At 36.7% G+C, this 18,314-nt stretch overlaps 1 protein-coding gene and 1 long non-coding RNA gene across 2 annotated transcripts in view; one reads left to right on the top strand and one right to left on the bottom strand.

The window, feature by feature from the left end:
- The window catches only part of LOC117982882 (uncharacterized), a 47,570-nt gene extending 29,387 nt beyond the window's left edge, over window positions 1-18,183 (bottom strand). Inside the window, exons 1-7 of the mRNA XM_034969317.2 lie at window positions 17,804-18,183; window positions 15,203-15,435; window positions 14,393-14,581; window positions 12,815-12,978; window positions 12,243-12,342; window positions 11,958-12,133; window positions 2,417-2,587 (exon numbers count right to left, since the gene is read on the bottom strand). Of these exons, the coding sequence (XP_034825208.2) occupies window positions 2,417-2,587; window positions 11,958-12,133; window positions 12,243-12,342; window positions 12,815-12,978; window positions 14,393-14,581; window positions 15,203-15,435; window positions 17,804-17,963 (1,193 nt within the window). The 5' untranslated portion in view covers window positions 17,964-18,183. The remainder of the gene's footprint in view (window positions 1-2,416; window positions 2,588-11,957; window positions 12,134-12,242; window positions 12,343-12,814; window positions 12,979-14,392; window positions 14,582-15,202; window positions 15,436-17,803) is intronic.
- LOC138402511 (uncharacterized) lies at window positions 812-1,189 on the top strand. The gene is made up of 2 exons (XR_011236889.1): window positions 812-996; window positions 1,080-1,189. It is a non-coding gene; the product is annotated as an uncharacterized lncRNA (long non-coding RNA).
- Window positions 18,184-18,314: the final 131 nt, after the last annotated feature.

Here is an 18,314-nt window from a genome sequence, read left to right as displayed (position 1 = left end):
GCCTAGACGCATTCTATCAGTCAGCTGAAGAATGATGCCAAGATGTTTCCACTCAAGTGTCTTAGACACCATGAAGTTTTTTTGTATATATTCTTTTTAGAAGTTAGGGTTGTGTAGTTAAGTATAATGTATAAAACCTTACACTGTTTTCAGTATATTTATTTTGTTAGACAATTTTCCTTGTTAGTAGTAGATGTGCGTTCACGCGTAACTTCTGTGTTTTTTTGTTTGTTTGTTTCAGGCAAATTGTTAGTAGTTGTTGGATGACGCTGAGGGCAGCGTGGTTCAACCTGTTGAACCTTTTCGTAGGAGGGGAAGTATTGTGACGTTGTAAATTTTGAACTACTAATTAGCGTTTCGCTTTTAATTAAAATCTATTTTGTTCAAAGTATGTTGGTGCCACCTAGCATCAAGGTGCAGAACTACGCGTGGGTCGATGTTCAGAGTTCATTCGAGCCACAATAGATGGCGTTTGCTTCGTTGTCAATTGTCGTAAAAATAAAACAAAATAATTAAATAAAACCATAATATCATTTGTTTATTGTTAAGTCATTAACAAAACGGTTCTTATAATATATCCTTAGGTTCCGCAAATATTCAAAAATGAATTGGCTTTATGATCAAACTAACTGAGAGCGGCCACACTCGGGTTGCGTCTGGCAACACCGATGGCTGAGATTTAGAATTTTCCTGGAGTCAACATGTGAAGACGAATTTTTTTCGTTCCAGGAAAATCTCATTCCTTTTCGCCCATGGCTTCGCCTGGGAAAATACAATAGTTATAAATTTTAGTCATCCTAACGTATTTCAATGTTTCATCAATTATGGTGAGTGAAAAATCAAGTAATGTGGATTCGACAAAATGGCGGTTTGGTTAGAGAAAATCCTAATTTTATGATTTCATTCCAGTTCCAGTTATTTTATCTTCCCAAATAAATGAGGATAATGGGTTGTGGGTGGACTTCTGAAAACCATTGGTGGCCAGGAGTTCAATAGGTGAGTTGTGTTTGATCGGGAAAATTCCACGTGTCGAAATTTTCACACAGCACAAATTATAATCTTGTTTTTCTTTGTTACAGGGTTTACGTTTACGTTTTACGTTTAGCTTCAGTTTTCCGTTTTAGTTTTCCGTTTGCGTTTTCGGTTTTCGTATTTATTTCTTTTGCACATTCACGTTGACAACTTAATTGCTATGGATAAGACTTGGTGAAAATCTTTGTAATGAAACATTTCGGTTGTGAAGAATCAAATAAATTGAGTTTTGGATCTTGGCCGATGCCGTCCAGCTACCTTGCAGTCTTCGCACCTACAAGTAAGCAAATGTTTGTATCCTGCAACAGTTTAGTGAACCTTCTTAGTGTATGTGTACAGTAAGAACCCTGTCTTTACTACTGAGCTTTTATTTTGAAACAATTTTATGAATTTTACTGTGTCATTGTCTATTCCATGCCAATGGCATCTTAAATTTAAAACATAGATTTTATGTACTATCTACCTAAGGCATTCTAATGTATCTAAATTAAGTCTTGGCATTAAGCTAGAATAACTAAGCATTATTAGCCATCACTATGTATTAAGCGACCCCGGTAAAAGTTACATTAAAAACAATTTTGCCTAACATCTAGCAAATTTCATTTATAACACCTCATATACATTACAAGGGAGTCGACGGCTAGCTTCTATTCTTTACTAGGTAGATAGATCAAGTAAAGTAAATTATTATTTTCCTCTAATCTTTGTAAGGTGGTAGATTATTCCGTATCCGGGTATATTTCTATTCCGCCCAATTTACCACCCTTACAACGCTAAGACGAAGATTTATGTATTATAGAATTGAGATGGTGGCTATCTCAAAAATAAATTATTTTTGAATCGAGGAAATAGAAAGATCTTCCAAAATTTATAAAATCCACGTCACTGTTATTTTTAAGTTTGCTAACGGTTTGACATTGGCAGAGGGTTAAGGGGGAAACTAATATGTGTCATGTTTTATATGTGATGGAAGCCAGAGCCTAAAGTGAACGCACCTTGTCTACGACAAGTGATTATAAAGACTATTGTCTATTGTAGATCTGTCAATGTCGATGTATTGTGTCAAGTGTCATCTTAAAAAATTATATTTTCATTGTGAATACACTCCAAGTTTATTTACTAAGTCTCTTTTATTTACTAAATCACTAAATAATAAGTAAATTTAATTCCTACTATATGCCTTCTTTAAAAAAACTTATTACGGATTCAACATCGCCCACTTATAGTACGCGATAGGTTGTAGGGCAGACGAGCGCGGGTGACATGCGGGTGTGCGGGGCGTCCCCCCCCCCCCCCCCCCGCCTCATACCGCGATTGTCATCGCAACCTGTCACGGACTATAACTATATCAAAATATCAGAAGTGGGATTAAATCGTTTTGTACCTTCTATCTAATCGATGGTGTTCATCCCGATGGTCCATGGAGAGCTTGTAGTAGATGCGCGCAGCTTCCGAGCGATCGTGCGCCGAGTAGACGAACGCGTGCAGTTGACGCAGTAGTTTCCAGCTCAGCTTCCATAGAGATTTGCTCATCTTTGGCGTGCACGACACAAATCTAAGGAGAAAAAATCGGGTTTAAGAAAACAAGCTAAATTTAATTTGTTTTAGGGATTTTCCATTTAAACCCCGCGGGGTTGAATTTTCAAAATTCCTTTATTACCTAGTGTTCACCTATCTATACGTTATAAGCAAAATTTCATACTTTTAGACCCTCCCGGATACAGGCGGCGCAAGACCGTGGCGTTTGGAAGTCCCTACAAGAGACCTATGTCCAGCAGTGGACGTCTATCGGTTGATGATGATGATAATGAGACCCACTTGTTTAAACTGTGCGTTTTCTATCAGTCAGTAAAAAAAGGCGGAAGGTCTTGTTCTATTTTTTTTTAATTTTATAAGTACTAGCTTATACCTGCTCCATCATCTACGTGGAATACACAAATTTCAAACCCCTAATTAACCCCCTCAGGGGTTGAATTTTCAAAAATCCTTTCTTAGCGAATGTCTACGTCACATAGCTATCTCCATGCCTTTCAGCCCGATCCATCCAGCAGTTTGAGCTGTGCGTTGAAAGATCAGATAATCAGTCAGTCACCTTTTCTTTTTATATATTTACGTGTTTATTACGATATAAAGAGGCTGGCGGGAAGTTGCTGGATGAGGAAAGCTGAGGTGTGGTGGCGCTCTTCAGGGAAGGCCTATGTCCAACAGTGGACGTCCACAGGCTGATGATGATGATGTGTTTATTAAACTAAAATGCCCGAAGCTGATTGTATTATTGTTATTGTTCATAGTAGGTAAAATAACCGATTCATATTTTACATGATTTTACGTGCGTGTTAATGAATATCTTGCATAGTTCGAAATTTATATTCGTTTGGAAACCACTGTCGAAGTTAGTAACATATAATTAACTTAAAGCCGGTAAAGTTTCGCTTCCGATTTGCAAGGCATCCGTTTTCTGTACCGGCTTTGGTTCAAAGAGAAAGTTAACTGTAAGTAACACGAGATTATTTAGTATAAGGATTATTTTTGTATAAGTATTATAAAAATTACTAAAATACAAATCTAAATCAGACTCTTTCCACTTTTAATTTTGATGATTGCCAACAGCACACACGGAGCATCAAAATTCTCGAGCAATTTTTATTGATAAACTAGCTGATGCCCGCGACTTCGTACGCGTGGATTTAGGTTTTTTAAATATCCTGTGGGAAATCTTTGATTTTCCGGGATAAAAAGTAGCCTATGTCACTCTCCAGGTCTTTGACTATAGCCATGCCAAAAATCACGTCAATCCGTTGCTCCGTTGCGACATAATTGAAGGACAAACCAATAAACCAACAAACAAACAAACACACTTTCGCATTTATTATAAGGGTACTGATTGAGAACTAAAATAGAGTTGAAAATAGTATGCAAGATATCTCTTGCACGCTATTCCTTGTGGATTTTCTCTCACACGCCATTTTGAACTTTATATCCGTTGTCATTTAATTCATTATTATCAATGGAAATTGCTAGAGCATTTTGCTGCTCAGTTTCGGTTGCAGTTAGTAATGTGATTACACACTCCACAATTACTTTAGATCATATCGAATCTACAATGAGATTTAGCAGAAGCACAAATTTAAATAAAATTATCAGTTATTTTATCAAAACTGATTATGCTGACAAAATTTTGATTTTTTTTTGCCTATCTTGATACAGGAAATAAAGTAGGTACATTTGTAAAGATTAGATAAGCATGTACCTACCTAATACACAACCTGGAACTTAAAACTTGGGATCAGTTAAAAAAACGGGACAAGTGCGAGTCAGACTCGCACGGAAGGCCGAACGATCGTTTAAGAAATAACATTGTTTAATTTTTTGAATTTCCATGGCGGCCATTTCGGAATTTTTATTATTTGTTGTTTGTATAGCGCCAATCAATATACACATTCTGGGAAAATTACAGTTTACAAGATACAGCCGCTGACAGATGGACGGACGAACAGACGGAAAGCGGAGTCTAAGCAATAGTCCCATTGGCACCCTCCGAGTAAGAACACCTGAAAACTAAGGAAACCATCTAATGCCTATACAAAAACAGGCATGATACTATAGCTAAGATAAGATAAGATTGTTATGTGCAATTGTGACTTCACTAAACGGTATAAATAAGCTTAAAACATCAACAATATAAATATGTAGGTGATCTCATTCTAAAATACTTACAAATGTTCTAGGCACTGAAAACAATAGTGATAAAAACAGGAAATCCAAATTACGTAATTTAAAGGATGTGTTATCAAATTACGTCAATTATTATTATAGGATTAGATATAAAAAATTTATAGGATTTCACCGTGGTTCACCATGACATCCGTAACATTCAAGGTTGCAAAATATAATATACCTACATAAGTACTATGTATATATGTATACATGTATGTATATATGTATGTATGTATTTATTTGTGTATTATTTGAATGTACTGTGTATGTAGTCTAATTTATAATAATAACTAGGGCCATTTTCGGCTGCCGCACCAACCCGTGCTTTCGTGATTCCTTTCGTCAAAGGTTGCCTGGAAGAGATCGCTTTAGCGATAAGGCCGCCTTTGCATGCTACATCTATTAGAATAAGATCCTGTATTGTGTTTTTTCAATGTTTACTTTGTGTTGTGTGCAATAAAGTGTCAATAAATAAAATAAATAAATAAATAAGTTTAGGTAGACCATGAAATGAAATTTTATATATTATAATGTCGAGTATAATTTTATATATATATATATATATATATAGATTTTAATAAAGCCATGTACGCATATAGTGAAACCAACCTTTACCCACCACCAAGATAACAAACGACAATATTATGGCAATAAGTACTACATAGACCCGTTAGACAAAAAAAGATCCAGTTAGTCCCAAATATTCGCCTCCAAAATAACCTGAAACATTTACAAAAGGAAACTCTTATCCCACCACCACTAGCAGAATAACCCAAGAAATACCACCACCACAAATAGGTATACATGAATGCTAGAAATAAGTCCAGCGAAGCAAATACCTATCAGCATTATCTAAAATGTAATTTAAAACATTCAAAGTATCCAATTTTTTAACCAGCCAATTTTCTTCCGTTTCGACATACACAGAAAAAAAACGGGCCGAATTAAGAACCACCTCCTTTTTGGAAGTCGGTTAAAAATGGATTGTGCTACCACTTTTTATTGTTTTTGTGTAACCACAAATTCACGATTTTCAAATTTTACCTTTTACTTTTCTCTCTTGTTCTTTGTTCTTGACAGTCGCAACAGACAGACAGACAGACAGACAACGTATTGATCACATGAGGGTTCCTCTTTTCTGGAGATACGAAACCCTAAAAAGCGAAAACCCACGACCAAATAAGGAATACCACCACCACAATAACGTATGCTCACTAACCTAGTCATGACGTTGTTGTGACGCACGCACCGCGTCCTACGAACGTGCAAGCTCCCCACCACCGCGAACTGAAGCGCGTGCTTCTCTACCTTACCACCGACATAACTAAAAAAGCGATGACATGGAGGTTAGGGTGGAACAAAGCCTCCTCAAAACGTATGCGAAATTCCGGGAGAAATTTTAACAGCGGACTACAAAACCAGTGGCCCTACCGCGGTTGTTTGACAGCTTCAATGTCACGATCCCAATCATCTCTGATTGGTTAATGCTCGCTCACTATTGGGCACAATGCATTGTTGCAACAAGAATCGCACAAATTCAGCCAATCAGAACAATTGAGATTGTAATAATGATTGATAATAATAATAATAAATACACTTTATTTGCACAACCACAAGAAGGATTACATTATTGATGCAGGTTTTAGACAATCGCCCTACTGATCATTCATCAACATCGTTACTTATCAACCGAAAGACGACCACTGCTGGACCTAGGTATCTTGTAGTGACTTCCACACACCACGGTCTTGTGCCTCTCTGAATTCAGCGGCTCCCTGCGACTCGTTTGTCAACCTAGTGGAAGGGTCTTTCAACACTACGCTTTCCGCTACAGAGGTTGTCATTCTAGCCACATCCATATCCAATATCCTAGAATATCAGTTTTGGTGATGAAGAAATGGTGATAAAAATAGAGACTGAGATCTCGATAATGAAAATACTCAGCTGTTTGTTGTGGACTTTAACATGTCTCACTGCAATGAAAATCTTTTAATATAACGTTTATATTAAAAGCTATTAAAATCCAAATTGAATAAAGAGTGAGATTTTGATAAACTCGCCAGAATTTCGTACCTGTTTTGGGAATAGATTAAAAAAAAAGTGTCAAGTCTGGTTAGAAGTGCAATTCGAAATATTGATCATGAAGAAAAATATGACTGAAATTAGTTTAATTAAGAAAAGCGTGCACTGCATTGTTTCATGTAAGGAAAGTAAGAAACCCTTAAGTTCTAAGTGCTAGTCAACGTCTCTACATGTGCAAATCCTTATCCTTAAGCTCCCTTTGCGTGTTCTATGGCCTTTATAATGGGGAGTGGTCTGAGGAGTTGTTTGACCTCATTCCACCCTCCTTTTTCTACAACCGCACCGGCACCGCACGCTACCGTAAGCAATTTCACCTTCGCCACCTGGGTGCGCGGTGCACTTCGACCACCGGTTGTGTCAGATCTTTTTTCCACGCACATGCAAACTGCGGAATTAACGGCGGTTTTCCCACCAGATTTCAAGATGGGGTTATTCCAGTGGCAGATCAACAAATTTCTGAAAGGTCGGCAAGGTATTGGCGGTTCCCCTGCTGCTGCAAATGTTTATGGGCGGCGGTATGTAATCACTTAACAACAGGCCTGTTTGTTTGCTCGCTATTTTTATTTATATAAAAGATCCGTTCTTAGTGTAGCGACACACTTGCCGAAAGTACGGCGCCGAAAGTTCGGTGCAATACGCTCGCAATGTTTTTTAAGTTACCCAGTAATAGTTTTTAAGGTACACATCTACTGAATTTCTGATGCGTTCGGCGTAGCCCGTACCTTCCGTTGAGTGATTACTTCGGCTAGAACGCATTCAATGCATTTCGCATAGCAAGCGACACATTACGCAACCGAAAGTTTCGCGCGTGTACTTCTTCTAAGCCCTCTATAATAACTAATCTCTATACCTAATATAAAAATGAATCACTAACTGTGTTGCTCATCGCAAATCTCGAGAACAGCTGAACCGATTTCGCTAATTCTTTTTTTATAATATTCCTTGAAGTACGAGGATGGTTCTTACGGAGAGAAAAATTTAAAAAAATTGAATCGACTGTTAGGCGGAACGTTCGCCAGGGCAGCTAGTACTGTAATAAAATCCATCTTTCGGGACAATTCAACACGTCGCAACCGCACACCACAAAGTGACGACACCGACTGACGACTACGCCACGTACCACCGTACGTATTTTTAAATGCCCGGCGCGCGCCGCCCTGTCCGACTGTTCGGCGCGTTTGGTGTATCACGTCAACCGAATACTACGACCGATAGTTCAGTCGCTGAAGTATTGGCGCCGTACGTTCAGCAGGTGTGTCGCTACCCTTAAGAGTCCCCGCAGACCACAAACTTTTTATCGGCCGATAGTTTGGTCGGTTTCTTAATCAGTATGAAGATGTATGTAAATGCGCAAATTATAACGACAACATCTTCATACTGATTAAGAATCCAACCAAACTATCGGCCGATAAAAAGTTTGTGGTCTGCGGGGACTCTTATTGATATCGAACAAAATTATTGTGTAAATTGACTTGGGGGGGGCATCTACCATATTAGTGTGTTTAAAGATACCCTGCATAATAACATTATTATAAAGTGAGATCATATTCAAGCGCAAACATGACATAATGATAATTAAAAGTACTCTGAATATCATAACTTAAAGATATATTAGGAGCGTTTGCATATTGTATTAATTAATTTGTTTATACCAATCCTTACTAATATTATAATTTATGCGAAAGTGTGTCTGTCTGTCCGTCTGTCTGCTATGGCTTTTCACGGCCCATCCGTTTAACCGATTTAGACGAAATTGGGTACAGAGATAGCTGACATCCCAGGGAAGGACATAAACTACTTTACTCACGGGATTTTTAAAAACCTAAACTTACGCGGACGAATGCGCGGGTATCACCTAGTCTAAAAATATAAAAGGAAAAGGTGACTGACTGACTGATCTATCAACGCCCAGCTTAAACTACTAGACGGATCGGGCTGAAATTTTGGCATGCACATAGCTATAATGACGTAGCCATCCGCTAAGGATTTTTGAAAATCAACGCCTAAGGTGGTGAAATAGGGGTTTGAAATTTGTGTAGTCCACGCGGACGAAATCACGAGCATAAGCTAGTAAGCAAATAAATCTCTAATGTGTACTGTATACGTCAATCAATCGCAGAGGGACCTGTCTTGACCTCTTCGCACTCTGCAGCATTATCGATATATACGTAAATACTCATACAATTAGAACAATATCAGAATGTTATTATTGTTAAAGGTACTTTATATAATCGCCATTTGAAAGCATCGGATGAGTTAATTTCTTAATTCTTTTTTAGATACCTATATTACCTTATACTCGCGACTTCGTCCGCGAGGACAACACAAATTTCAAACCCCTATTTCACTCCCTTAGGGGTTGAATTTTTTAAAAATCCTTTCTTATCGGATGCCTACGTCATAATAGCTATCTGCATGTCAAATTTCAGCCCGATCCGTCCAGTAGTTTGAGCTGTGCGTTGACAGATCAGTCAGTCAGTCAATCCTTTTAAATATTTAGAGAACAAGGTTCCGTACACGAATGGCGACAACGAGACTGTATTACTAAACCTCCGCTGTCCGTCCTTCCGTCTGTCTGTATCTCGTCTCGTATTACAGTTGTAATAGGTACCTAGAGTTGAAAATTTCACAGAATATGTATTTCTATTGCCGCTATGACAACAAATAAAAATATTCTTTTTAATTTTATTTTTTTACGGTTGACTATTACGGTTCATGAGATACAGCCCGCTCAGACAGACGAACGGACAGATGAAGCTTAAAAATTTGATCCCGTTGTTGGTTGGGGTACGGAATGCCTACATGATAGTTTTACAAAAATAGTGCAAACATAAATCCCAGAGCTTTTAACGTGTAAAGTTCAGAATAAACGAATGGTTGCTAGAGAAATTATATTTTATAGTTTCACTAGCGACCCGCCCCGGCTTCGCATGGCTGCAATGTAGATACTAATGTGGTGTAAGTACTTGCTACTAATGTAGCTTTCTATAGGTGAAAGAATTATTAAAATCACTTGAGTAGTTTTTGAGTTTATCCTACTTTTTTCTTATAATATTTGTTATTTTTCGATGGAAGCTTGATTTCTTCCAACATTTTGAACAAATATCTTCATATTTCAACAAATTAACACAAACCAATATTAAACTATACCTATAAACCTTCCTCTAGAATCACTCTATCTATTGGTGAAAACCGCATTAAAATCCGTTGCGTAGTTTAAAAGATCTACGCATCATACATACAGACAGCGGGAAGCGACTTTATTTTATACTATGTAGAGATAAACGTAGGTAGTTGTACATCGTATAACGTACATCGACGTATAAGTTATGTACATCGACATTTAGAAGGAGCGTCGTCACTGTTATTGAGACCGACAAAATGTGATATAGGTATGAGTGACAGAGACAACGCTATACAAAGCCGAACTCTCATTCTAAAAGTATACATTATTTTCTGCCGCGTACTGTACAAAGTTTCGTAAGCTGAATAGGTACCGTGACACAATTTTTAATGGTAACAAACGCATTATATAGAAATTACACAAGATAAAATGTGTAACGCGGGCTTGAACGGTAGGTAATAGGTTGAAGGTATCATTAAATTTGGAAACAACGTTCCAGATTATGATGAACATGCTATTATTTTGATGTAACTGAATCACATTGACGAAATAGTTTGCTTTATTGTAGGAAATTCGAATACAGTGCGACAAGGCTATCTTGGCGTGTGGCGAAAATCAGAACTAACGTTGCCGTCAAGTGTTCTTGTTTGAATATTTTAAGCCTTTGTTCTTCAACAGCGCCGCCCCGGTCAATGTCATTCAAGTGCCAAGAGAGCCTTGTCGCACTGTACCTGACTTTCACTGAAATATCTTTACATATTCATCAGTATCATGTTTGTTGGTTTATTGGTTTGTTCGTTTGTCGTTCAAACACGTCGCAACAGAGCAACGCATCGACGTGATTTTTTGCATTGGTATAATTAAAGACCAGAAGAGTGACATAGGCTACTTTTTATCCCGGAAAATCAAAGAGTTCCCATGGGAATTACAAAAATCTAAATCCACGCATACGAAGTCGCGGGCATCAGCCAGTAAAATATAAACTTGAATGATAAGTGCGTTCACAGTTCTAGGCTACGAGTCCAGAAAACAACTATTAATAGTGGACAATAAATTAATACGTGTTAATAATTATTATGTTAAACGTATCAATATTTATTAGCATTTCATTAATTATTATCTCATGTTTTATTAGGAGGTTTGAGTAAACAGTTACATATTTCAAGATGCCTGCACTTGCTGGCGTTAAGGCTGTTTTACACCGGAGTAACAGCATGCGACAATACGGCATGCAACAAATGAAAACATTAATTTTGTGGCCGTAAGCAGCATGCGGCAGTCTTTTTTATGCTGAGACAACATCGTGCTGCAGAATTGGAATACATAATTACGATACGATATTGTAACGACAATTCTTATTACTTTTTACAAGACTACCCAAAAAAAGAAAAAAATCTTGAACAGATTTGGATGTACGGGGTATCGTTAGAATCCTTACATCATCCCGAGTGACACTGGTTATAATTTTTTTAAGTTAGAATTTTTCCTTTTTATTTGGTGTATAGTAAAGTATCATTTTTTCATTTCATTTTCACTTCACAAAGATTGTTGCATCATTATATTATCATGTTTATCGCAATATTATCTTCAGATTAATTAATTATTAATTTGTTACTGATAATTCAATCTGTTCTAACGATTTCAGATAAGCAGGTAGATGAATTTGAAAAAAATATTGAAGAAATATCCTATTTACCTAATTCATCTATGATCATCAAGGCCGAGCGTCATAGTCGTAAAGATTATTATCATCAGAAGTTTGTGATAATCTTAAATGATAGTATTTTACATAACTAATTTACCTACACATATAAAAAAAAGACAAAATGACTGACTAACATTCTGACGTTGAGACTAGAAACTTGAGATTTTGTGTGTAGATTCTCTCTATAACATAGACTTCCACTAAGGTTGAGATCTATAGAGCGCACTTTGACTTTAGACTAAGCCAGTTGACGATGCCCATGTTGGCAGTCTATGGCGATCAGGAACATCGACTTACTTGGTGATAGTGGCGTACATGATGTCGACGGGCACTCGATACGGCAACGTCAGCAGCGACACACAACGCATGCCTCGCTGTCGCATCACCCAGTTGACGATGCCCGTGTTGGCAGAGTCTATAGCGTTCTGGAATATCGTCATCACTGTATCCGGAAGGTCGTCGACGAGCGCATCCTAAAATAGAATAGTTTCGATAAAATCGAAGATACTCGTAAGACCCTGTATACGAGTAGTTGTTTTTGGTACAGAATAAAAAGATAAATATTCGTATTATTCTTCATACCTGTCTATGCGTCTTGCATTCTTCACATTCCGGGTCGTATTCATACGTAGTGTCGTCTAGTACGTCCTGCAAATGGTACGTTGTCTGGACCGCAAGGCATCTAGCGAGAGTAGGTGATGGTTAATCAAGATGCTATGGTGCTAAATAAACCTATTTATGATAATTTCATTAAAAATAAACCTATTATTTAGAAGTTGAAAGTAAACAGGCATTTTTGCTACATGAACTACATTTAATTTTAAGTAAAGTAAACTGACAGACGAATCTAAAGTTACGATTACACGAGCAATTGAAATTCCGCAATTTTAGGCAATTTGGTCAATTAAGTATAACATCGCGACCACATGAAGCAATTTACTGCAATACCTACCTGAAAATTTCAGCAATGTTATGCGAAATAATTGCTCCAGATTGCTCCACTTATTGATTGATCCATGGACTTGAAGATACCCATATTATAATTGGAGGGGAAAACTAATGCTGGAAGGGTGTTCCTAATCTTAGCGGTTCGAGTCATAAATGAGGAGGCAAATCAGATTTTAAGTTCTATCAATTTTTTCTTATCAACATACCTGGTACAAGTGATCATGTTATTTCGGTGCAGAAACCGTAGAGCGTCATCGAATCCTTGCTTGCACATGTTGCTGAGAACTTCTGGCTTGGGCGGGAACAGTATCCTTGCGAAGCGGTTTATGTTCTGCTTTGACAGTTCTATGCTGGTATTCGCTAGGTTTACCTGTATGACATTATTTCTTCATACACAAAGTAGAAGAACTTGACAAATGTCGAATGAGAGCTTTATTTACGCCAAAGCAACGTAGTGCGTACATATTCTCAACAAACTAAACTAAAATGACAGGTTTAAATATATTGCTATCAATTTCATAATGCTCCCTGCAGGAAAGGGTAGCACTAGATTTAGATCTATCAATTTAGTTTAGTTAAGAGATTGTGTACAACAGAATTAGCCAAAATGTGGCATGCCGCATGCTACAGGGCCGCATGGTACAAATTAAAAATTTAGCAAGAATCTTCGCCAGATTATCTGTCTGTTGTCTCGGCATAGAGTAGAATAGTGCATGCTTATACTTGGTAACAAAATTAATGTTTCCATTTATAGAATGTCGCATTGTCGCATGTTGTTGCCCGGCGTAAAAGAGCCTTAATAGATATCGCGCCAAAAAGTAAAAAAGTGGCCTAATACAGTGCACTATAGTTGAGATGGCAATCAGGGTATGAGCACACCCGCACGTCACCCGTGCTGTCCCGCACCGGGATAGCGCGGGGGAATCGCACTCCCCGATCGCCATCTCGACCTGTCGCGTACTATACTTAGCCTACTTTTACGAGGTTTAATCTGCACAAAGAAACTCTGAAAGACTGTGCAGTTATATATAGTTTATCGTATCATCATTCCCTAGTATCAGTTTTGTAAATCTCGAAATCTGTCTATGCGCAATGGTTTTCAGTTCAAAACAAAGAAATATTTGAACACGTGAAAGAAATTCGTCATGAGTCAACTTGAATAATATCATATTGATATTGAAAATTATTATTATATTATTTTGCAGTTATAACTTATAATATACCTACCTATAACCCGTGTAATCTCTTGATTCAGCCGCGGCCGACCTTGGCAGATTGTTTCATTTACCTACATTACATTAATATCCGATTACTTCCGGTTTTATAATGACTCATGACAAAAAATTTAATTCAAATTCAAAATTCTTTATTTGCATAAGTGTGGGTATGTGTATGGATACATACAGATGATACAATTTAGAAAACTAGCTACTTAATGGCTGCGACTTCGTCCACGTTAAATCCACGTGGATTTAAAAAATATCCGTAGGACTTTGGATTTTCCGGCATAAAAAGCTACTTATCCTATGTCACTCTCAAAATACCTATTTATGTGGTGGACGTAGTAATAACTGCGTAGCTGCGTAGTGCGTAGGTAGTACATTCACAAAACTACGTTTCTATGTGATCAAATCAGAAATGAGGATATCTGATGGAGAACCAGAGTAACCGCCCATAGCTGAACGGGTTGCAAAGCTGAAGGTATGGAAGTCCCTATAAGAGACCTATGTCCAGCAGTGGACATCTACCGGTCGTCTATCGGTCTACTACTATAACGTACTTACGTGGAACAGTTGCGAGCTGAGGTCTCTCGGGCATATATCGCTCTCGCCACAGAACGGGCTCACGGTGATGGTATTCTCGTCCAGGACCGGCAGGTTGTCGCTGAAGCCGCCGTCCATGTAGCGGATGCCGTGGAACCGCGGCGGCAGCATGCCCGAGAACACTGGCACGAAACATGACGCGAGCAGGGCCTACGACGAATATCCGGTTACAAGGACCAAAACTACGGCTAAGATCTATACAGCGCACTTGGACTTTGCTCAGATTTAAGATTAAGTTAAAACGAGACATATTTATGTGAGAGATATAGCTCTGTCTCGTTTTAACTCTGTCTTAAGTCTAAGCTAAGTCAGAGTGCGCTCTATAGATCTCACCCTAAGAGTCGAGATATAACTCGTGCCAATAAATAAATAAACTTCGCGCACCGAGAGTTCGCTCGGCTATTTTTTTTTACATTAAAGAGATAAATATAGATAAATATAAATCAAAACTGTTTTCGGATTTTTTTCTTTACTTGTGTTTATATACGTACTTGCTAAATTTCATGATTCTAGGTAAACGGGAAGTAACCTACAGGTTAGGTATCTTAATAGACAATCACTTGACAGAAAAAATCGGTCAATGCGAGTCGGAACGAATGTTTCCATACCATCGCATTAGACATAACACTATGTACCCACTTTTTAATTTTTTTTTAATTTGTATGGTGACCATTTTGATTTTTTTTTACTGCGCGCTGAGAGACAGACGGACAGCGGGGGCTTAGTAACAGTTATATGTTATGCTTGTTACTATAAGTTTAATTTACTCACTTGTAATAAATCTTCTCTAGTCTCAAATTCAGATACAATGACATTATTGCCATCGTACACCCTTGTTAGCGATATATGCAGCTTGCCACTGACTATTTTGTGTGCGTCGTGTGGAATGAACTTCTGCATACCCTCCAGGAGGAGGTTCTGTATACTGAAAGATGGACTGAAGGGTCCGAGGGACCCAGCCCTCGCTTCTCTTACTATACTCAGGACATCACTTGTGATTTCCCCTAAAAATAAAATTGAAATATATATACCTACTAACACCCTGGGTGTCATGACATGGGTGGGTGAAGGTCATGACCCTATGCCACTAATCACAATTAAATGATAAAAGTTTTCTTGGCATAGTGACAAAAGTGGGTTCCCTGTTCACAGATACTTCTGCATATATAACTCTACTAAGATTGATAGTCCAGCAATCTGCAGGACTGCAAATACTTTTCTTATACATGGCATAATATTGTATATCAAATCTTTGAAAAGAGCAACCGCCGAGTTTCTTGCTGGTTCTTCTCGGTAGGAAAGGAAATTTGACACAAAAAGTTAAAATGGCACGCCAAGAGTCATTTTTGTGCACTATCAAAACATTTTCAATTAAGTAAGTGATTTTGTAGTGGATATAAAAAAATTAAGCAAGACTACATAAAAGTGTGAAACAATCAAATTAATTAAGTTTATTAAAAAGATGATATTGTATACCTACTATGTTACTATTTGACCTCTTGATACAATTGTTTGTTTCTGTTTTTATCAAAAGTAAATATTTGTAAACAATATTTACTACTCACATCAACTGAGCAGGAGATAAAATTATCAATATTGACTCAAATACATAATAATATGGTACATAATAATTAATTAAGCAAAGTGTACCAAAATATTCTTTGAACAATATTTTCAACAAACCTTGTAATTTTAGTAAAAAATTTGTAAGAATGTGATTTCATTAAGTAGTGAGTTTACATCCTATGTATCTATTCTGTTTTAATTTTATTGTTAAAGAAATATGTATTCGTAAGATATAAAATATATTGTAAAACCTAGGCTCTGAATAAAAAACTTAAGTTTAACTCTTTTTGTTTATTTTAGAGACTGTTTCTTAACATTTATTTCTTACAACATACTCTAACCATTATCACAGTATCAAAATTATTATTTAAAAATCTATCTGTATATGATTTTTTAAATAATATTTTCTTCAAAATTGAAATTGTTCCGCCAAAGCTAATAACTTATATTCTGGTCTCACTGACCACTTCCAAAACCACATGTAAAAATGTACCTAAGTACAGTCATACATACACTCTATGTAGCGAAATTGAAGTGGCCAGGTATTGTATTGTGTTAATAAAGAGTTTTCCTTAAACGGAAAGTAAGAGACAATAATGTAATTTTATTAATAAGTAGTCAGCAATAAAACAATAGTAGAAAGTACAGTTAGTAAATATGTGCTGCAATTACAACAAACAATGAACACATTTCTAAAAATAGGCTAGTTGACACTTTTTTTAAGTAGGTCTTAAATGGTAAATATTTGTCCTATTAGATCAAAAAAATTAACACTATATTTTTTTGCGCCCTAAAAACCGTAAAACTTTAATTTAAAAATATATTTTTCTTAGACAGGTGAAAACACTGTCGGCCATGTTTGGCCGATAGATTATCTGTGCTCTGACGTCATGCATTTGTAAACAACAGCCATAGAGAGCATAACCTCCCAAAGTTTAATAAACATGACTTCTATACTAGTTTACATGAAAAATATAGTAATTATCGTTATTGTATCATCCGAGAATGTAAAAACGCATCGATAAAGACCACAGGAAAGTTGTGGATTAGAAGTTGTGAAATAAATATATACGTAACACGCGAAGACTTGCTTAAAGGGATCCTATATCACTAATGACTGCAACCCAAATTTATTTTTGCAAAGATCACTTTGTTGTAAGTCTTACTTAATAACTTATTCAATTTATAAAGAGAAAACGATAATTTTTTACGTTTACTATGAGTTTTTAGAAATATATAAAAACTAGCTTATGCTCGTGACTTCGCCCGCGTGGACTTCATAAATTTCAAACCCCCATTTAACCCACTCAGGGGTGGAATTTCAAAAAATCCTTTCCTAGTGGATACCTTCTCTTTACCTACAAAGAACACACCCACCAAATTTCATGTATCTAGGACCAGTTGTTTAGATGTTTAGGCTGTGCGTTGATATATAAGTTAGTCAGGACTTGAAATTTTATATATATGGATACTACGTTAGTCAATAGGGATGACATTTGTTTGTTTACATATTTAATGACGTCACATCATGGCTGACGGCGTTTTCTGAGTTTCAAATAAAAATAAAAACTGTATTTTTTTAAATTGGATTTATATATCCATCCTGCGTTTTTAATAATTTTTATTGATATGTTTCGTTATCTTAAGCAAAATACTATAATAAATAATCATTTATTGGACGAAATTAGATATGAGTCAAGTAGCCTATTCCATTATGCTACGAAATATTTACGACTCGATTTTCTAATAATTTTAAGTAGGTATCATGAAATAGACAAAAAAAATAGGTAGGTAATTTGAACTTACCAATGGGAAGATCACAGAGTAAACAACATGCAGAAATAGCCCCAAAGGAGGCTCCAGAAATCTTTCCTATAAGCAAGTGTGGTGCATACTTTTTAAGACACACTGCAACACCAACATGGTAAATACCAAGAAACCCACAACCAGCAAACGATAAGTTCATTATTATGTACGCATACAACTTAAACCGAAAATTATTCAATACACTTAGTATACAATACAAATCACTACACTGCCACTTAAACCACCCAACAAAAACAGACGTATTTATTTAACGCAATATTATAAACAATGTAAAATCATAGGACGTCTAATCTGACGAACAACAAGTTTTATTTTAATTTGAACAAATTGTTTAATTAATAAATACCTAAAATTTCTATCAGCTGAGTTTGACGTGAGTTTGACATCGACATTTGTCTTTTTTTTAAACTGGTTTTACAGCTCTGGATTCTAGCCTTTTTGAGCCGTTTGCATATAGCCACAGAACACTATTACTTCTACCCATTTTGGA

The sequence above is a fragment of the Maniola hyperantus genome, chromosome 6 (assembly GCF_902806685.2).
Source record: "Maniola hyperantus chromosome 6, iAphHyp1.2, whole genome shotgun sequence".
NCBI lineage: Eukaryota > Metazoa > Arthropoda > Insecta > Lepidoptera > Nymphalidae > Maniola > Maniola hyperantus.
The sequence above is the reverse complement of the archived record's forward strand: the minus strand, read 5'-3'. Positions and strand labels throughout refer to the sequence as shown.